The sequence below is a fragment of the Carassius carassius genome, chromosome 5, assembly GCF_963082965.1.
Source record: "Carassius carassius chromosome 5, fCarCar2.1, whole genome shotgun sequence".
NCBI lineage: Eukaryota > Metazoa > Chordata > Actinopteri > Cypriniformes > Cyprinidae > Carassius > Carassius carassius.
The window spans coordinates 30,744,495-30,767,707 of NC_081759.1; the positions used below are offsets into that span (position 1 = coordinate 30,744,495).

Sequence of the window (23,213 nt, forward strand, 5' to 3'; positions counted from 1 at the left end):
TTAAAATGAAGATCACATTGAAAGGATCTTATAACTCATTAAAACGTGTCAATAAATTTGTGAGGATATTTTCCATGGTTTGGACTTCATATTTATAAGTACAGTAATCCAGTTTGTCGGCATGTAACAGTGTGTTTCAGTTCTTAATGGAGTCGGGTTTTATGGAGTTATGTGTGTTCGATCATGAGGCATGTTCCGTAACTTCACTCTCACTCAGGAATGTCCTCTACAGGAAAACCTGGAAACATTGTGTCCCAGCCCTCAGCTCAGGAAGTGTGTTTTCTGACCCTTGTGTGTGTGTGTGTGTGTGTGTGTGTGTGTGTGTGTGTGTGTTTGTGTTTGTGCGGTGATAGTTGGTCTTTCTTCTGTAAGAGAGTATTGTAAGACTGAGATGTGGTTGCTATGGGAACAGCAAAGCAAGGCGATTGTCCTGTATGACCGCTGGGAAGGTAGCTGTCAATCATGGTGTCAGAGAGGACTGCCAGGTCTAATGGAAACACATGTTGAGCTCAAGGTGTTGGTGTTGGTCTGTGTGTGTGTGTGTGTGTGTGTGTGTGTGTGTGTGTGTGTGTGTGTGTGTGTGTGTTGTCTTGTCTTATTGCACTGTTCTTCAGAGGTTACTTCATGACACTGGTTGTAATTTTGTTTAAATTTGAAATTAAAAATTAAATGTATGCATTTAGCAGACGCTTCTATCCAAAGCGACCTACAGTGCATTCAGGCTAACATTTTTTACCTAACAAAAGACAACGTTTTATTTGTTTAGACAACGAAAGACATTCAACAGCAGACACCTTTTTATCAGCATCTAAGGATAAATTAAATAAATATCTGTTTGACATCTCTGACTGAAAAACACGACCTCTGGTGAAGGACTTTTATTTTTATTGAAGTAAAAGTAAAAATTTGGACATCAATGAAGCAGAAATGTATTCAGGCTTTAGGTTTTTTTTCACTAATTAGTCACTCTTTACCATGGTACAGTTTTTCTTGACATAGCACCATAGTAAAAAAAAAAATTGTTTATTTAAATGTAGGATTTTTCTATTTAAATAGTGGAATAAATTATTCTCGACATGGCACCATGGTAAAATAAAATACAAATATTTAATTCAATTTAAATTTAGAATATTTCTATTTAAATAGTGAAAATAATAGAATCATATTTTATATTCAAAAATGTATATTTAAAAATAATTTTGTGCCATATTTTCTCAAATACTTTGTGGTTAATGCAAAACAAACAAACAAGCAACTAAATAAATTATAATCATATAAATTCCAAAATGCATATTTTAAATGTATAATATATATATATATATATATAAATCATTTTGTCGTATTTTTGCCAAATACTTTTAATGAAATGTAATTAAGTTTAATGAATTAATTATTTGACCTTTAACAATTCTTTATTATGATAATTATAATTAGCAGCCCTGTTTGATGCACATGTAGTGTAATCAGTCCTAAACCAAAAACATCTGACATGTAGTTGGTGAATAAATAAGATAAGTAAATGTTGTCTTATAAGACTTGTGTGTGTTTGTTGGTATATTTGTGCATCTTTTTTTATGTTTCTCTGCTTGAGCATACAGGTGGTTGACACTTGTTAGCAGGACTGAATGAAACCACAGTGATCATCACGCTAATCTAGAACCACACACATAGTAGCCACAAGGACTTCAAGCAGATGCTCTCTCTCACAGCTGCGTTCCTTTACATCTTCTATCTTTAACAAGCAGACACTCACACACTGAGAGAAAGTGAAAGCCATCTCTCCTAGATCAAACTACACGGCTCCTCACTGTTGAATTCTCATTACACATCACCACCGGGCTTGACGGAAACTGGTTGACTTGATTGAAGTTTAATAATCCGCTGTTGAAAGGGTTTTAAGCAGGATAATGAGTCCTTTGCACTTCCACCTGCTTCTTTTTCATTCATTTTTGTGTGTAGCATTTTAAAATCTGTTTTTAAAACGATCTTGATCTGATGTATTTAGGCATACTAGAGTAACCAGACATCCGGCTGCAGCTTTCCTCTGTAACATCCTAGTTTTTTTCTAGTGTTTGTCTATTAATTATTACATGTTTGTTGCTTATTGTGTATTCATTATTACTAGTTCATTATTGAAAACTTGATGGAAGTGGATGACTTTCAGGAGCAACCATCATCATCATCATCATCATCTTTGTGCTATAATTTATGAGAGGAGCAGGGTGTCTTAGATTCATCTCAACAGTTCATAAATGTGACCCTGGAGCACAAAACCAGCCATAAGGGTCAATTTTTTGAAACTGAGATTTATACATCATCTTAACGCTAAATAAATAAGCATTGATGTTAGGTTGATGTTAAAATCTAAATATTGAGAAAATCTCCTTTAAAGTTGTCCAAATGAAGTTCTTAGCAATGCATATTACTATTCATAAATTAAGTTTTGATATTTCATGGTAGGTAATTTACTAAATATCATCATGGAACATGGTGTTTACTTAATATCCTATTGACAAATGTTTAATGACTAAATTTATATTTGTATGACTGATAGTTGATAGCTCATATTCAGTTCAATTCAAGTTTATTTGTATAGTGCTTTTCACAATACAAATCATTGCATAGAATCTTTACACAAAATTTAAACTTATATTTTTAAGTTTCTACATTATATTTAGTAGTTATCTGTGGTGACTTTCCATATAGCAGAAATGTACAGTAAAATTAATACAGTTAGTTAATGACATGTAATCATATCTCATAGTTGCAATTATCAAAATACACAGAGAACCATTTTATTTCATAGATAATAATATAGGCTAACTTGCTGATTTATTGTTCATTTCAAAACTCTGTTTACATTAGTGCACAGTTTTCCAGAACTGTCCTCCAGTGTCACATGCTAAAGTTCATTTAATGTGTTTTAAATGACTTTTGTGTAATACTTTATATTTTGGGCCTTCAAATCTTCATGGAATATTTGTAATATATTGTACAAATTTTATGCATTACAATGTATTTATCACACTACTAATATGTAAGTGAACTGCAAAAAAAAAAAAAAAAAGGCTGGAAATTATTTAAAATGGTCTAATAAAAAATGTAATGAATACTTTCCATATAAATGTAATTTTACAGTACAATCTTGCACTTGAAGACAGCTTATGTCCACGTTATTTCCCAGTCCACACAGCATACCAGATGGTTGAAATTTGGGAAATTGGGTGAAACGATGCTTGAAAAGAATTCATACTCCTGTCTCCACCACAACCCCCCACCCCCCACTGTGTGTGTGGTGGGAAATTGAGTTCTGACTGAAGACTTTGCTCAGGCAGTGTCTTGGAGGGGGATCAGTGTGTGATCGTGAGATCAGAGCGGAGCACTTAACATAATCGGTTTCTAGATCTATGTACCAATCCTGACACTGATTGAGTGAGGCAGGCAGTCAGGCTTTACTTTTTTCCCTGCATGTGAATTCTGAAGGGCAGGGAGGAACAGTTGGAGGATTTAAGAGCTTTGTATACTGAGGGCACATTGAGGTAGAGATTTGATGACTTTATGAATGGGCTATTAGGACATCTATGCAGGGATGCAACCGAAATTATTCGGCCAAAAATTGCAACAAAAGTTCTTTCGGTGTTGAATAAGCGAAAAGACAGAATAAATTGTACCGAACAATGATGTAGCGCAATCAAATAGAGGCGCACACTAATGCAACAAACACGTCGGCAGTGTGGAATCATTTAAACTGTCAGAGAAAGACGCAAAAATCATTACAAGAACCGACAGCGAGATACCTTTTTTAGTACTGCATCGCATGTTTTCGATGAGAAGTGGAAGGGGTGGTTGTTGCTGGTTACTGTTTGATGATTAAAATCGCGAAATACCCTTAAAAAATTAAATAAACTGCAGAATTTTATGTTTTCGAATACACGAACGAATTGCATGTATTCAAAAAGTGCTACATGAGCTCACTGCGCCAGGATTCAAAGTCCAAAGCACAAGGAAAATCTGCACTAAAATAGTTTTTCGTCAGTTCAGTAACATTTTTATGATTTTTACAAGGCATGTAACAATGCAATACATGCAACAAACATCTTCCCAAATTCATAATGAGAATCATTTATAAAGCTACTGTTGTCAAAAAAAAAAAAAAAACCCTGAGGTCTTCTGGCGGGTTTCTGCCAAAATGAAAAGCAAGAACTCCATCAACATTGATAAATGTTATTTTGGAATTTTACTTTTAAATTAAAATATAATAAAATTTTATTTTTCATTATAAAATAAAAAAGACAATAAAAATTATAATGATAATTACAATAATAATTACTTTATTAATACATTTATTATAGCATTCACACATAGTGTTCAGACTGGGACCTGAAATGTTTTCTGCTCAGCAAGGCTGCATTTATTTGTACAGAAAAAAATACATTCCTGATTCGAGAATCTTTTTTAGGGTCTCAAAAATGCCCAAAAAAACTTTTTACTAACTTATTAATATTAAGTTAAATTGTGTTTTATTAGTAAAATGTCTGCTAGAATGTTAAAAAAGAAAATAAAAAGTGTTCAGTGATAAGTAAATATTATATAGATATTTTATATATATATATATATAAAAAAAAATGTTTTTTTTAAATGGCAAAATGGGGAAAAAATGCACCAAAAAAAAGTGTTCCGTATTGGCCTTCAGCTCAGTGTTTCATTTTTGTTCAGCTTCGGCCAATAATTTTTATTTCGGTGCATCCCTACATCTGTGACATACAACTCTTACATTATGAGTGGATGAATGGATGTGTTGGCATGGTGATTGTTTATGTGGTATCTGCTTATTTGATTACATGCTGTGAGAGTTTCACAGTCTACATCCACACTTGGACAACATGCTGGGATTTGTGCATGTGGGTTTTTCTTCGCTATTATAAAGCTATATATATATATATATATATATATATATATATATATATATATATATATATATATATAAATGTCTATACTCTGTGTGTGTTTGTATGTATGTGTGTATATATATATGTAATGGTTCAGAAATGTCTATACATGGAACAATCATTTTGTTAATAAATCAATTTCTCCATCCCTCTTGTCTCACAGACTCTCCATCTGAGAAAACAGGGCGGAGACGTAGCATGCCAGGCTCCACCCCAGACAAAGCCCCGCCTACAATGGAGCCCACTGCCACTGCTGCTACACCCTTCAGGGTCACAGTGAGTATTATATGTGTGTCTGATCAAACACAGTCTGGAATCCAGATGTGGTGCATACTGTGCCCACATGTATCTTATCTTTATTGCTTCTACTACTTCAGATCTTTAGTATAAAAATTCTGCAGTACTAATAAACGTTAACTTTCAAAATATTTTGTCAAATGCTAATTTCCTACTTGAGGCTATAAATTTGAGCTGTGGTGGTGTTTTATTATTATTTTAAGTATTTAAAAAGCAAAAATCCAGTGCACATTCAACCAACATAATGTTAAGCTTAATAACCACACAGCTGAAACTCAAGATGGTGATCCACCCCAAAACCATATACCAAGCCTAATATTTTAAGTATTAAGTTGAAGTCTGGATCAAGGCTATATTTATAGGCTAGATTATACATCAGGATATTACATACAAATGAATCCTGAACAAGCTCCATTTGAAGAGAATGTTTTATTGATGGGCATCAGGGAAGATTTAACAGCGTTCAGATGCTCGCTGTAATTGGTATGAAGTTGTAATGATATGTTTATGAGAGTGAGCTCTATTAGCAAGGGATAAAAAAAACTTCTCATGATTGAAAAGCAGTCTGTTAGCAATCGTTTCAAATTGAAGCTCACATTATGTGCCGCTTGCGGAAGTGAATCATTAGCAATCAACAGCAGGTGGTATTCAGTAGTTTCACCCTCTGTATTAAATGCAGCGCATGTGGGCTTCTTGTGTGTTTTTGCTGCTTAGCATTTACAGAATGCAGGTGTAATTACATTTAAATGAGACCTCTGAGGTTACTCGAGGGCCTCCTGACCTCTGAGCTTCTGCAGATTCAGGCCCAATTACTCATCTAGCCTAGTGCATAGTTTGCAAATATCTCCTTCGATGTTAAAACTTGATCTGAGAACACTTAGGTTCCATCACAAATCTTCTCAGTGCTGTACATGTTTGAATAGATTCAAGGCACACAAAGGAAGCCTTAGATGTCATTGTTTTGGGTGAATGATGGAAGATGCCACATAGCTTCATTGTTAGGTCAGTCCATATGGACAATTAGGGAAGTAATGATAATCCCCCTGCACCCCCCGCTGGTAGGCAGTGGTACTGTACCTTTCGGAATCGGGAGCTTGTGCGATTTTTCTCCCCTCTCCTTCTCTATCCTCCTTTTATCCTCCTCTCTGAACTCCTATTCACCGTGCATGAATAACTCCATTAAAACCAGATCTGGTTTTGACCATGAGGCATGGACAGATGTACTGAATGACACTGAAGATTCTTATATGAAGAAATGGTGATATTATTAATCCACATGTCAAGAAAGATGGATGAATAGTTTTGTTGTGAATGCAGTATAAAACCCAATCTGTGAACTAATTGGTGCTGTGTGTGTGTTAAAGATGGAGTGTGGGAAAAGCACAAGCACCCCTTTCAGCAAAGTTCTCTAGTGTTTTTTCTTTCTTTTTTTTCTTTAATCGATTAGTTACTCAGTAGCCTCAGGTTTGTTTTGTGTTAAACTGTATCATGCGCTTTACTGGATGTCTGACATATGCAGCTGACTGAACTGAAAGGCATTGGGAAATGTATTTAAAGAGATATATATCTTGGATGGATATAGTCATATGAATTAGATATTATTATAAAAATTATGGCTTTAGGTAAATATTTCAGGTCATTTTCCATTAATTTGCTCCTGGCAGGTTTTTGACATATAGTCTTTATTTAATTTATGCCGCTTGCACCTAACCCAGGCTTTCTCATCTGCTTTCACATTATGAAAAGGTGAAATGTGTTTCATAATTTTAGTCATAGCATCCTTGTGGTTTAACATAGAACTAAGGGTGATGGAGTCCTGCAAATGTGTGTGCCCAAGGGCCTCACAGGACAACGATCCAGCCCTGGATATTGACTGTCAACATCCATGACCCGTTAGACAGACCTGCTCAATAGTTTCTTATTAACACGGTTTGACATTGCATACCATGACTGAATTATTTACTAGGGCTGCTATAAACACTGTTTTGATAACTGATTCGATAATTTTTCATTCAATCTGATTTTTCACTGTGTACGTGTGAAATTGTATGCAAAAAATTGTTTACACCAAGAAATAACTACAGTGGCATGCGACAGTTTGGGAACCCCTTGCAGAATCTGTGAAATGTGAAGATACTGTGCATAAAAGATGTTTACATTTTACATACACAAAAAAATTGCTGAAAATATTAAAATAACCCCATTCAAAAGTTTGTGTGGTTCTTAATACTGGGTGCTATTACCTGGATGATCCACGACTGTCTTTCTGTTTTGTGATGGTTGTGCATGAGTCCCTTGTTTGTTCTGAACAATTAAACTGAGAACTGTTCTTCAGAAAAATCCTTCAGGTCCTGCAGATTCTTCAGTTTTCCAGCTTCTTTTGCATATTTGAACCCTTTCCAGCAGTGACTGCATGATTTTGAGATACATCTTTTCACACTGAGGACAATTGAGTCACTCAAACACAACTATTAAAAAAGGTTCAAACATTCACTGATGCTCCAGAAGGAAACACGATGCATTAAGAGTTGTGAAAACTTTTGAACATGATGAAGATGTCCAAATTTTTCTTATTTTGTTGAAATATAATTTTTTTCCATTTAGTTCTACCCTTCTTAAGCAACAGAAGATACTTGTATGTTTCCCAGAACACAAATTAAGTACAATTTACAATTTTGATCTTCAAATTCCAACCAAAATTGCACAACCATCTCAAAACAGAAAGACAGTCGTGGATCATCCAGGTAACAGCACACAGTATTAAGAACTAAGGGTTCCCAAACTTTTGAATGGGGTTATTTTAATAATTTCAGCAATTTTTTTGTCTTGTGGACTATATGCAAACATCTTTTATGTATCATATCTTACTCAGGACAGTACTAAATAAAAAAAAATAACATGCATTTAGTATGATCTCTCTTATTTTTTGAAAATTATTCACATTTTCACAGATTAAGCAAGGGGTTCCCAAACTTTCACATGCCACTGTATAATGATAACTTTATTGACGTCCACACCTAGGGCGATCTGCCATCAGTGGTTCAACCGCAACGTTATGGAGCGACGAGAATATTGTTTGTAAGAGAAGAAAACAAAAAGTTTTCAGCCACGCCACAAGAATTCGCCGTTTTCTTTCAAATCAAAGCATAAATACACATAGAAATAGTGCATCCTTGTGGCACAGCTGACACAGAAGGGCATAGGCAGTTGGAATGATATGGAGAGACAGAGAGGAGACTGTTGACAAAGGAATTATTGAATAAAATCATTATTTTTGTTTTATTCGCATACAAAAAGTATTCTCGTCGCTTCACAACCTTACAGTTGAACTACTGACGGCAGATGAACTATTCTGACGATGTCTTTCATACTTTTCTGGACTATGACAATGTAACTTACTTGACAGTCAATGGGACAGTCACAAGCCTCCCGCTTTTCATCCAAAATATCTTAAATTGTGTCCCAAAGACAAACAAAGTTTTTAAGGGTTTGGAACGACACAAGGATAAAGTGATTAATGGCAAAATTTTGAGGTGGAGTAACCCTTTAAATCAGGTGGATTCTGATTGGCTATCAATGTATTTTTAGCATTCATCCGATGGAAAAAGTTGTGAAAGTGATTATTAATGATGAATTCATGATGAATATTGTTGCTCTGTGTCGTTATTGCTGAAAAGGGGAAGAATGTATTGCAGGAATGCATGCTTTATTTCTTCGTAGCAACATTTCTGTCATCATATGACATTCTCCTGTAAAGTAATTGTGATTTCCAATTATGGTTAATTTAAAACCATAATTTAATGTTTAACAAATTTCTGGATGATTGTGCTTCCTTGCTTTTGAGCTGTGTGTTTGACATATTTTTTATTTTAATAATGTTAATGACAACAGAGACATTTATAATCTGATGTTTGCTATCACAACATATACATTACAATAAAATAACATAAGGACATACAATAATGTGCTTCTTGTTAAGTTGAATGGATAATTGTATTCAGCCAAGGATGCATTCAAGTGATCAAAAGTTGTGGTAAAGACATTTACATTCTTTTAAAAGAATCCTAAAAAAAAAAAAATAGTTAAGGTTGCACAACAAGATGTTGAGCACTGAAAATTCGGCGGCTGAAAATTCTGCTGGAATAAATTACATTTTAACATATTAACATAGGAAACAGTTACCGTAAATTTTAATTTTATATGGCTTTTGCTCTTTTTTTTTACAAATAAATTCAGCCTTGGTGAGCATAAGAGACTTCTTTCAAAACATTAAAAAGTCTTACTGAGCCCAAACTTTACATGATAGTGTAATATTTTATCCAAGTCAGAAAAAAAAGGGGTCTAAACTGCTGTTCTTCAGAGAGCCATCAAAATACTGCCATTTATTCTAATCATGTATAATTAATACTAAGAAACTGAAAATCTATTCATTTTGGAAATACCAGTCAAACTGATTATCGGTTTAATCTCGACTCCATTCAGAACACTTGACAACCTGGCAACATGAAATGACAAACTCATAACCTTCTTTAAAGCAAGCTTTGAAGCTTACTGCATCAATATTCTGTTCTGTTAGGACAGGGGAGCTTGTTTATTATTCAGATGACTTCTTGTCATTGTCTCTCTCAATCCTCTTCTGATTGGATTTTCTTTTCTTCCGATGCTAGCTAAGGTAGGCTGCAATACTCTGACTGATTGCTCTGTGATTAACAGAGATGTCTGTGTGTAATAATTTGCATATATTGTGAATAGTAATCAGTAGGGTGCTTTAATTATGTAGAATATGTAAGTGTTAATTGGTAGGGGGGAACGGCCTGCTTTCTGTTTGTTTACTAACACTTTCTTGTCAGAAACTTCATGTCTACTGGCTGTCTTTACCTTTTCTCAATCTTTCTCCATTGCGTTTCTCACGTTCTCGTTTTTTATCTCTACAATAGCAGCCTTATAGTGAAGATGAGTGGATCGCATTTTGTCCTTGACTCTCGTTCTTTTCTTACAATCCATCACGTTTTGGCTTTATTTTATTTTTTAGTTTTCACTCTTTCTCACTTTATGCCTCCCTTTCCTTTCCATGCCCTTGATGCCAACCTGCTGTCTCCATGGTAACTGGTGCTTAAAGGAAGTTGAGTCTTGAGCCGCAAAAATGTGACAGGTGCTTTCACAGAAAAATGGTGTATATAATGTGGGATAATTATGAGTGAGTGAATGTATGAAATGGTGGTGAAAGATCTATATGAATCTGCATGTTGCTATTATTATAATGTCTGTCCTGTTCTCTGTCATTTCCTCATTAGGGGTTTTTGAGTCGCAGGTTAAAGGGCTCAATAAAGCGGACTAAGAGTCAGCCTAAACTGGACAGGAACAGCAGTTTCAGACACATCCTGCCAGGCTTCAGACCAGTGGACAACGACAGGTAAACAACAACAATTGTCCATCTTATTCTGATCTTTATTAATGCTGAAGTGTTTAATTTCTAAACCACTAACGTCATCCAGAAGAACCTGCTCTATAGAGGATCTGTGTGTTTAGATCGTTTTAAACCAGTGGTTCTCAACCTTTTTGACTGCAATGAAAGCTTTTTCTGTAATAATATAGCTGCTTGTTTTCAATATATATATATATATATATATATATATATATATATATATATATATATATATATATATATATAGCCCTATTACAGAAACTAGGAGTGGCAATATGTTAAAGTAATTAAATAAAAATCATTATAAATAATACAATTCAAATAAGTATGTTCCATAATTACAGGAGTTTTAGAACGTGAATTGATTTGAGAATTTGTAAACAATTTTATTACTGAGTTTACTAACAATTTATGCCAAATAAAATATTTTAGAGCCAGAGAGAACTAGAAAATAAATCATAAAAATGTTTTTTTTTTATTACTATTATTACATTTGCTGAAAGAACAAATTAAAATAAGATGTTTTGAGTTAATCTTTTAACTTATCTCAATTTTGTACTAATTTTGAGCGTTTTTCCAGCCGACTTGGAAATGCTCCCTGGTTGAGAACTATTGTTTTAAACTAGTTAAAATGATTTTAAAAATAGCATTAAAATGTCATCTTTAATCTTTCAGTCACTGTCTTGACTGGAGATCATTTGTTACGGTCATGTTACTGGAAAAAGTTGGCAGTTGGTTCTGACCTATTTTAAAACTTTACTGGATGTTAATGAATATGTTACTGTATGAGTGGCTGAATATGGCAGTTGAGTCTTAGTATAGATATTTTTGCATGTGTTTGCATTCTGTGTGCTAATTCCTATGGAGTAGCACCATATGTAAATGTGCAATTTTGCATTTCCTTGTGTCCGTGCTGCATAATTTGCTGCACAGTGAACAATGACGTGTGAAGTGTGTGTGTGGCCTGAAAGTTTGTGTGTCTGTTATGCAGACTGGTTATTGAGGTCACTTTTGACATGCCTCTCTTGTCAGTGAAAACCAACAGAGCTTTGCAGTCCAATCTGTCATCTGCCTCTTTCTCGGAGATGCTCCTTCATGCATCTTCTTGTCCCCTTATCCCATAAATATCCCTCACTTTAAACAGACTGCGGCTGTGCTCTGCTCTTGAGTTTTTGATCATTTCTATGCAAATTTCTGATTTGGAAACTTTCGCTGTGCTTTATTTTATTTTACTTAATGCTGTGCTCACAATTTGCAGAATCATAACAGTTCGGTAGTGGTACTAGAAATAGGCCGACATGACAAGTTTCAGGTCTAGCTGTTTATTCCTATTTTCTTTTCTAGTTTAAATCTTGAAAGTGGGCATTAATTGTGAGGTATTGTGAGATGGGAGTCTGCTGTAGGACTAAATGTAAATCATTATAGAGAAGTCAGGCTTCCAGGCAGGACAAGAATGCATCGATCGAAAGCCCACTGTCCAATAAAAAATTAATAGCTTTTTTTACCCAGTGCAAACAGCAGTCATGATAGACTGCCAGTGAAGCGCAGTCTCCAAGCGGAACTCAAAATGAAATGTTTGGAGTCTCTAGTCCAGTGAACATTTATCTTTGCTCCTATTAAACGTTTATATTTGGTCCTTTTAAATCCTATGGATTCCAGCAATGTATGCAGACAGATTCAAATGGCATTGCAGTCATTATGCATTATATTATTTACAAAAAATATCACTTTTATTAGTATTTCAATAAATTACATTGTTGGGAAAGCTGGATTCCATTCAGTTTTAAAGCAATAGTCATTTATTTGACCTGGTTGACCTCAGCCCTACCAGCCAGCTGATTAACCATATTAAACTATATATATATATATATATATATATATATATATATATACAGAGAGAGAGAGAGAGAGAGAGAGAAAGAGAGAGAGGGGGGGGGGAGGGGATATATAGACATATAGAGAGAGAGAGATTTTTTTGGTAGCTCTCAATCAGTACAACCCCAATTTGTACTTCATCTGGGCTCAGCATGGATTCCCTCATTAATCTGGGCATTAGCTGGCTGCGTTTTCCCAGTTTAGCTTTAGCCATTAGCTTAGACCCTAAGAATTCCCAGTCCGTCACAACCCTGGTTTTACCTTATATCAGCAGCATTAACAGCACCCGCTGCTCTAAACACACGGCCTGAGCTGCTCATCCATTCTTTACACAAATGAGATTATATGTGCGGATGCTGCTAATCCCAGAAGCATCTCATTTGATTGGATTAAGTGTAGTAATTGTCTGTGCTTTCAGCATGGCTTGGCTGAAGCATACTATGGATGGCTGTGCTTGTACAGATACAGATAGGGGATGAGAACTCTGGACTTCTGTGGCGCAAAATGGATTTTTGTTGAGTTTGTGTGCCCAATGCACCGGCGGATGTGAGTGCAGCTTACTTTTGTGCCACTTATGATCTGTGCTTGAGTATTTGTGTGTGTATCTCTGCATTATTGCATTCATTTGGCAGAAAAATGACCCTGCGTTACCAGACGGTCTGATTGTGGCTTCTATTAGAAAGAGTCAAGAGCTGTTAATAGAAATTGACTCTTCTTTTGAAAGCACTTACATTAAGGGATATGCGTATACAAAGGCAGTTACATCTAAATGGACATTTATTATGTGCAGTATCGACATGCACACAGTTTTCTCTGTAGCATTTTTGTAGAAAGCTAGCCGGTATGTCCAGCAGGTGAGGTTTAGTTTTACTGATTTCTGAATTCTTGCTTACATTCTCTTTATTTTTTTATAATTTTCACCCAGAATGTGATGAAACGTTTAGTTTGTGCTGTTTGTCCTCTTTGCACAGATGACACTTAGGAGACTTAGGAAACATGATACCAGCCACAAGTTGAACTATTTACTAATAAACCAGTCTGTTCTGTTCCGGTGGATGGAGAAGAGGATGGTTCCTAATGTGTAAACTTGATTACAAATCAAATTAATGTCAAAAATAGATATTATTGGGGGGTATCTACTAATTGTTTAAGAGGAACCATTAATCTGCTATGTCTAGTTTAATGTCATAGTTTTTAGTCTTTAGTTTTACATGACAATTTTCTACCCACTGTCTGACCTTAGAAATTGAGTGTTTATTTATTTATTATTATTTATTGAGTTATTGAGAAATGTGACTAGCTGTTGACCTGCAGAATGCTGAATATCGAAGATGCAGTAATATGTAATTATAATCATATGCTCATGGTTGTGATGTCATAACCACAATGATTTTTTTAATAATGTGTGTTTGCAGTTTAGTTTTCAGAAATGATTGATGGACTAAGGAATGAACTGTGTCAGAGTTGTGGAATATCTATATCTGTATATAGTACAGAAAAATATTTTTATTTTCCATGATATGTTAACTTTAAAAGCCAAAATCACAATGATAACATGTGTTTAAATAAAAAAGAATGCCACAAATAAACATGTGGACAGAATTGGAGCAAAAAAAAAATCTCTCTTGAAGCACACACAGATTCACAGTCGCACAACTCATGTCATAGACACAAACAGACTTTAATAAAGTTCCTAGACTGGCACAGCTTTTTATTTGATGTTCTCAGATGGCGCTAATAGATTCTAATGACTTTACAGGATCAAATCTAAATTAAAAGCATTTGAACATTTGAGTCAGTTTTTCCAATGCTTGTTTATTGTTCTCTCACGTATCCTTAGTTTCTCTCCCTCTTGAGCAGGAAAGAGGTGATGTTGTCAAGGAAACTGTCATATCGGGAAAAAAAATCTCAGCGTTGCTTTATTGCCCAGTAAATTTCATTCGGTAAAAAAAAGGAACTAATTCCTAAGGAAAGACTGAAGTATGAAGATTGAACAAGAGACACTTTTAATCAAACTGTCAAGCTCAATATGTATGTTTTGTGATGAGTGATTTTAATAAGGCCTCAAAGACGGCCGTTGGGTCTGCTTGGACAAAACAATAATGGCTGTCTTTACTGAATGTGCAATAATACTGTTTTAAATCACTGAAGATGTTTTTGATACTGTCTCCTGTTTTCACGCATTCATAATGCATTAGATATATTTGAGTTGTTACAGTAATTTACAGTAGCATACTCAAATGGCTACAACAAATAGTTATTAATAAATTATAATAACTATTTATTGTCGCTATTTGAGTGAACAATTCTTCTTAACACTGGAATGGCTACACGAGTTAGTTATTTTCCTTGTATTTGATTGGCTAGCAGCACTGGATGTTTTCACTTTGTGTGTCACTTCACTTGTCTGTGTGTGGTGGGGATTTTTCAGTAGATTACAGTAGTATGCCAGTAGGTGGCAGTAAGTGAATCGTTGAGTCATTCACTGGAAAAAAAAAAACATTGATTAATTCAGAAATGGAACAAGTGAAATTATGGAGTGAGGGAACTATGACTTCAGAACTTGTGCGTGTAATTCACCGCGGCCTCCTTCTAGATTTTCCTATAATGTGTTTTCTTTTTTTTCTTTTTTTTAAATCAACATAACTGCTTCAAAATTTGTGTTTTGGGTATGGATATGTGTAATTAATATTGTACAACAAAACGTAAAAGTATTGTCAAGTTATGTTTACTGCAGGCTTTATTTTACTCATAAATGGAAAAACCCCATTTATAACACCACAGGAAAATCTCGAAGGAACCCAAGGCGAATGACTTTTTTCAGGTTCTGACGAGTTCCCCCACTCTATTTGAGCAAGTCATTGAATCATTTACCCTAATGATTTGTTCAAAAACTTATTGATTGGTTTTAACTTTAAACATGGCTCTTTAAATGATAAATTATAACTATGTTTCCTAAATTAAATTTTACAGCATTTAAAAGTCTGCATTGTAATTTTGTGTACCTCTGTGTTCCATATAGACTATACTATCATTCAAAAGTTTGCAGTCAGTATGAAATGAACACATTTTTTAAGCAAGAATGCAAAACAGATTGATCAAAAGTAACAGTAAAGACATTTTAATGTTAAAGCTGTCTGTTTTAAATAATTAATTTCAAGTTTTTAAATAAATAATACTTTTGACCATTATTTTATAATGGTTTCCATAAAAAATATAGCAGCACAGCTGTTTTCAGTAATGATAGTAATGAGAAATGTTCCTTGAGCTAAATTAATAAGCTAAATTAGCATATAAGAAAGATTTTATAAGGATCATGTGACACTGAAGACTGAATTAATGACTGTTGAAAATTCAGCATTGCCGTCAGGAATAAATTGCATTTTAAAATATATTCAGCTGGGGGGTGGGGGGGTGCTTTAGAGTATTTTTGAACAACAAGAGACTTCTTTCAAAAAAAAAATTACAAAAGTCCTACTGACTTTTAGTAACCCTTAAAACATATTTAGTTTTCATTCTCCCAACTGTAAGCTTAGAGTAAAAAAAAAAAAAAAGCTTTATCACAAGCAGGCTTAGACCTGCGGTGAACATTTCAGACTGTTTACTTGCTGATTTCTGAGCTTAAGTCTAGAAGATGATTGTTGACAAAGCCAGGGCTGCTTCTAAAATTGCCCGTTTTATTTAGTATTGGAGAAAATTTTGTTTTGGTTGATTATATGCTGTGTTCTCTGTCACAGCCATCTGTGAGTATTGATTTGGGATGAAAGGGAGTCATTTGACTGACAAAGGCATGCATAGGAGATTCAAAAAAAATTTAATCTCTGGTTTTGTCTGCAGTAGTGAGTAAAGCCATTTATACAAGCCCATGTAAATCCAAACTTACATCCAGACATAGAGAGATACAGAGGTTTTGTCTGCAGAAGAGAGTAAAGCCATTCATATATAAGCACATGCACATCCAAACTCACATCCAGACATAGAGAGATACAGAGAGCACAGGAAGTAGGACAGTGGAAAAAATATGTAAGGAAAGGAAGGGTGAGTAACAGAGAGCACAAGAGGGCAGTAGAGAGAGAAAGAGCGAGAGGGGGTGAAAGAAAGGGCTTAACGGGAGAGGGAGATTATTCTCTGCTCCGCCTTCCCTAGAAAACAACCGGCAGCGGTTAGACTGCTCAGTGCTGAGAGAAGCAGGGACAGGGAAGTGCTCAGTTCCGGAAAAGGGAAAAATGGAGCTTTGAGAGCTACCCGACAGATCCCTTCCCCTCCAGAGTTTTCTTCTGTCTTCTCGTTCTCTCCAGTGTCCGACTGCTGTGCTGAATTCACAGGATGACTGGTGAGTGATCAGTCTGATTCCTGATCCTTCTTTGGCTCGGAATGTTTTCATGTTGTTCTCACAAATATAATGAGATTATGCAAACTAGAAGTCTCTCTCTCTCTCTCACACACACACACACACACACACACTTCTATATTCACACGCTCTGATCTGGGACTGTTCAGTAATGCATTCTTTTGTAATTGTTCCTAACAGTGTCTGTGATGGGGGATGTTGGTCACATTAGATGTTCTGGGTCACTGGACTCATGTGGTTAAATTCTGATGCCATTTTAGTGTGGAGTCACTGTGGCCAGCAGCAGCAGCACATCTGCATTAAGATGTTTAAATGGCTGCATCTGATTAAATTAAACTTGAAAGTTTATGCTGTATGATGGAGGGCGTGTCATTCTTGTGGTTATTCAAATGATTCGTTGAAGATGACGCTTGTTCATCGCAGGCTGCCTGTCACTTGTTTTTTTTTTTTTTCATGGCTTGAGGTTATGAACTTCTCTCAACCTGTTGGCTTGTGTATGTGCGTGTCTGTAATTATATTTCAGTTGAACAGCTGCTCGCATTCATAACACTGAGACTAATCCCTCCCTGGATCTATAGATTTAAAGATTGATTAATGAATAATTACATACCTTGCAAGTGAGTTATATCGACACTTCATTGTCTGGAGAAAGTGAAGGGGTGGTGTCATTTCACCAAGAGGCTTTTTCTGCCTGATCTGACCCTTAAATTTACTGTGGTCCTGTGGTCATGGAAAACCTACCTAATATCAGGGGTTTTAAAGTTGTGTTTTCTATTTATTCTAGGTGAATTAGTTAAGTCGGATTTGTTTGCAAGTCTTTCTTGCATGTCCGTTTTTTTGAGTGAGTCACATTTCACTCGAGTCAGTTCTTTCCAATGAATTTATCTCAGTCAAAATCATTTTTGAACATCCTTATTCGGTAATCGCAAATGACTGGAAAGGTCATGAAAAATCCCTGGTCATTCATTGGTCAAACTTTGAGATGATTCGGTCATATTAATAGTTTTGCTTAAATAATTTTATTCTATTCTACTCTGTTCTGATTTCCCACATTTTGTGAATGTAAACATTTTACTGTTTACATTCATTCATATTGAATAATGTTTTTGATTAAAATGAAGCTAGGTTATGTAAATTTTGCATAACATTTAATGTATTTTGTATGGTATTTTATTATATTCTATTAGATTTGATTAGATTAGATTACAGATATTTACCACAATTTATGAATACAGGATTTTGTGTATGGTCCTGCTTTAATTGTATGAAAAACACATGGTTAAATTAAATAAAAAATAAATCCTGAAGAAATCAGATTGTTTATGCAACGTACACAAATGGAAAAAGTGAAAGCTCTGGTATTATAGCAGAGAGTGTGTAAGGGAAGCCAAATTTATTTATTTGACAAACACCTCTAAACTGAGTAGAGAGCGAATGAGAGATGGTGTGAAAAAAGAGGGAGAAATGAGAGGAGATTGTCTCCTCAGTACCAGCTGTTGTTCGACGTCTCTTCAGCTGTGCTGGAACAGAAAATTAAAGGTGGATAAACGATTTGATTGGAAGATAAAAAAAAAAAAGAAAAAACAATGTAGTGTGCAAAAATGTTTTCGAAACTTGCAATAGACTCTGCAAATCAAGCCCATCTCTCTTTCCCCCTGCCTGGTTTTCTCTCAGTCACTCTCTAATTGCACTGTCATGACCAATCTCTCTCATCTATTGATTTGTTGTGCGCCGCTGAGGCATGTCTACTGCTCTGCTCTCCTGGAACATAAGGAGGGTGGTAGGCCATCTTCTCTTTAGGAGAGGGTCACCTCTGAATGCTCAACCTGACCATAGTGTCTGGTTGAAGATGTCTCCGAGGTGAATGCTTCCGAGACATTCGGATCAGAACAGGGACATAAACTTTCAATGAACAGAAGGGCTCTGTGTTAGTTGCTGGCATAGGAAGCCTGTTTATTTCCTTTGATCGGTGTTGCATGCAGGACACACTCAGAATGGAATGTTACCATATTTGTAAGTGTTATGTATCAAGATAAATACAGAGGAATCGTATCGAGACATTTTAAAGCTGTTAATATTTCTGTCCTACCAGGCAGGAATGAATTTTGCCAGGACAGACGAACCAAGTCCAGGGAACTAAGATGAGAAATGCACAGTTTAAATTCATTCAGGATGTAGACGGTTTTTATAATTTCCTCCATTTTTCTCTCTCTCTCTTTAAGAAACCACAGATTTCTTTTCCCTGAAATGTCTGCTAGTTAAAACAATGAATAGTCATCTTATTAACTGTCCAGCTGGAGTCAGGTGAGTCAGATCTCTACACATGACGGCAGAGCTACCACAAAACCGCTCTCAGAGCAGCTTTTCCATAGGTACAGTGCAAGAAACACATTTGCTGCTGTATACTTGTGTTGTGCTGACAGTAACTGGCAGATTGTCATAGTCCCTTCACATTGTGTCTTGTCCCTTTAAGTGGCAACATGAATAAAATATGTGTGTGCTGTGAGTTGAGAGCTTTTCTCTACAGCTGTGCTGCCTCGTAGTGTTGCTGAGACCCAGATTTGACAATGGACATGAGGTGGTGACCCAAAACTGTACCTTCTCTTCTTAAAAGATAAACATGACATTTAATAATACTGTTAATGTTTTGTTAATACGTTAATGTTCACTGTGTGAACAGTACAAGAACAACAAAATTCACAATTATTAACATTGGACAGACTGAACAGGAAATTAATCCAATAATTTTTATTTAATCGTAATATAAATTGTTGCAACTTTATATCTCACTACGTGACTTCTACTTTTTTTTTTTTCAGAGGCAAAAACAGTCTTCCATGCTCGACAGACCGTAATTCAAAGCACAAAACAAATTGTGGTTGGCACAAGCCTTGTTGCTTCAAGCTAACTTATATTCAGTGAAGTCTTTAGTTTTTTTTTTTTTTTTACCTTGCATACTTTTCTTCATGGTTTTCAGGGATGAGGGCATATGTCACAATCTGTCTATGCTGGCATATGTGTAATTTGGCTAGTGTCTACCAAGTGACAGATGAATATTTTGTGCCAAAATAGAGAGTGCAGAATTTAGTCAGCAAGCGTGCACACTGAACAAAATTCTGATGGATCAGCAATGACTAATCAGAATGCCTCTGATTGGCCGTTGCATTCATACAGAATTGTGTTTGATTGGTTATAATGCGCAACACTGTAAAAATGCGTAAAAAGGATGATGATGATGCAACATGAGCCGTTCTAAATTTAAAGGGACAATAAGTAACTTTTTAGGTATTTTATTAGGTATTTTATTATCTAAAATCAATATTTTTATTCATAAATATGCCCTCAATGGTGTACAAATACCTATGCCAATGTTTAAACTAATCCTCGTAAATGAAGAATTTATTATCTTTATATACATGGGACCGGTAGGTCGACGGAGGCTTCCATGTAGTTCCGCCATCTTGCAAAACTATAATAGCAGAGAGGGACAAAAAGTACTAAGCCAACGCATTTCCACAACGCGTTTTCGGTCAGAGCCAGAAACGCAGGTGCAGAGCAGTAAGAGGCGCTTGAAACTGCACCGGCAAGTTTAAAAGTCTGGATTGCATTCTTATTATGGACCATACATATGCCGTGCCACAGGAGAAGAAGACATCGTCGCCAAAACGAAGTGCTATTAGAAGACATCCTGTCAAAGCTTTTTGGTACATATCGCCTACCGTAGATGCAACGCGCATTTGAAAAAGCGAGGCGCTGGAGTGCATAATTAGTTTGAATGCAAAATACAATTTCACCACTAGATGGGAGTAATTCCTACTTACAGTCCCTTTAATGCTCCAATCAACACTTTTAATTTCATTTTTATTTTATTTGTGACAGCTGTAATGGATTTAGTTTAACAGTGCAGCAGCATTATTGTCATAAGCCCAAGTTAATTGATTATTTTGACTGGTTTGTCTTCATATCCTATGCTGTAGTTCATCAAAGCATGTTGGTTTCAAAGACAGTAAATGAATGGACACTGTGCACACTGTCTGTATCAGCTGATGGCCATCACAAGCCAAGTATATAAATATATAAGCTTCGACAGAAGTCAGTCTCCTGTCTTTATATAAAAAACCATGATGGATGAAAAAATCCACCTTTTTGACATGTCTGTTCTTTCTATTAGTCCTGTTCTTGTTGAAGGTCATCGCGTCCTGCCTCTCTCTCTCTCTCTCTCTCTCTCTCTTTCTCTCCTTTTTTATGTTCTACTTTTTTTTGTTTTCATGGGCATGAAAGAACTTGTCTGGAATGTTTCCTTTCCAAGGTTGCATGTTTGTGCAGGTGCTTTGTTTTCATCCCTAGAAAACGTATTTCAGAGAAACGTGTTTCCGAAAAAGAAACAAATCGCTTAAGGGTGCAAACATTTTTACACGAATTTGACACTGAACGTAAACACATTTACACATCCACACACAAATGATTCACATGAGAAAACAATGTAAAATACTTTCATTTAAACCCATCTGTTCATATCATAGCCACTTCACTCTGCAGTCTCGTTGTGTTATTTTTAAAGTACATTAGCATAGCAAAATTTAAAAAAAATTAGATGACTCTAATCATTTAAGTGATTCTCTGTATAGTTGTTCTATATGTAAATGAGCTTCTAAGAGGATTTCCCAATATGTGTAGTAGTTCAAAGCAAAAATGAAGACCAGGGTCATAGATTTATGCTTCATAATCTCTTTTAGCTTGGCAAGTCACTGAGCATGTGTGTGTGTTTGTTTATGTGGTTTGAAACAAGGAAGTGGCCAGTCCAGAACAACCTTTGGTTAGCCTTTAACCAGATGCCCAGTAAACACCAAGGGCTCAACTGTTTGCTTGTGATAAGACAAAGGCGTATGTGTATGTGTGGTATTGTCTTATTCAGACAGGATTCGTTCAGGCCAGGGCTAATTTGTTTGTTGTTTAGCACGTTTAGCCCATTTCTCTTGAGAATGACAAGTCTTCCCTCAGTCTGTCATTGTGTTGAATTTTCCCAGGATCCTTCACTCTCTGTTTTCCATTCTGGCACCAACTGCATCTTTATTTCCTTTTTTATATGCATATGGAGGTGCTGGCATCCATCGCCTATGTGTTTCTCTGCCATGATATTACTGTGAAATTGTCCATTTGGCCCGTGTGTTAATGTTAGATGCGAGGGCAGGAGATTGTGTGTATAGCCTCTGCATGAAAGCTAAATCATATCCTCCCTCTCTTACTTTATGCACAAAATGGACTAAAAAAGAAATGGTGGAGAGGTCTGTTTTTCACAACATTGAAAATCCTGATGGAAATGTTGGTCCTGTTGCAGGGGTGTGAAATGGGGGTCAGTGGTGGTACTGCAGGAGATCCGCCAAGTATCTCCAAATATATGTTGAACAAAAATGTAAATTTAATATTAAGTTAATTTCAACCATGCAAAAAAAAAAGATTTTCTGCTGCCTCGATAAAGTAAAATTAAAATGTATGAATACATGGTTATTTTAATTGAATTGCATCATAAAATTGCATTGTTCTCTATGCGGTAACCCCCTTCCGCATATTTTGGTCTTGATGTTATGGCCTTTCTTGCTAGTTACACAATAATAGATCAGGGAATGTTTTTTGTCCTGGACCCTTCAGACTTCCTTTTTTCTGTTACATATGTCTAGAATGTCTAATCTCAATGTTAAAAAAAAAAAAAACTGTTATATGCATACAATATTTCCTTCATATTACAGTTTTTTATTTCCTATTACTAGATCATTACCACATGTATTTGTTTACATGTGATGTATATAGCTAATAATTATTATGCTTTATTTAGTCCATTAATTGACTACATAATTTGGGAACATACAGCAAAGCATGCTTAATAAAAGATTGAATCAGAAAAAGTGAAACTACAATCAATGAAAGAGGCATGGGATGTGAAGTGATACTGGAAAGTTCAAATGTTATTGAGTTTGATGTGGGATAGTGAGCGCTATCTGTTTAAATGGGGCATGTGAGGGAGGAGGTGTGTTATCAGTTATCCCATGGGAACTTCCCTCTCCAGCGCGCAGCACGAAAGCCAGAGATCACACAGAATTCCCCTTAACAGTCCATGTAGCGAAGCGCAAATTCAGATCAGAAACACAGAAATGTGCTTGCAATCGGTAGTTGCATGAGTATGGATTGATGGAGCTGGGTTTAATCTCAATTTAATGTAAGTAAATCTGTCTATTCTTTAGATTTTGGATTAAAGCTTGTTCTGAACACAGTCTTCAGTTGACATTAATGTCCATTGTTATGTTTTATGAATTTACAT

At 35.5% G+C, this 23,213-nt stretch overlaps 1 protein-coding gene across 8 annotated transcripts in view; it reads left to right on the plus strand.

Moving 5' to 3' along the window:
- The window catches only part of dab2ipb (DAB2 interacting protein b), a 110,545-nt gene that overhangs the window by 48,174 nt on the left and 39,158 nt on the right, over positions 1-23,213 (plus strand). For 6 of the 8 annotated variants that reach the window (XM_059550563.1, XM_059550564.1, XM_059550567.1 and 3 more), the window contains 2 exons: positions 5,113-5,225; positions 10,541-10,659. In XM_059550563.1, coding sequence (XP_059406546.1) covers positions 5,113-5,225; positions 10,541-10,659 — 232 coding nt within the window. Of the gene's footprint in view, positions 1-5,112; positions 5,226-10,540; positions 10,660-16,664; positions 16,880-22,976; positions 23,112-23,213 lie in introns of those variants that run through there. The other 2 variants (XM_059550570.1, XM_059550569.1) reach the window with 2 other exon arrangements.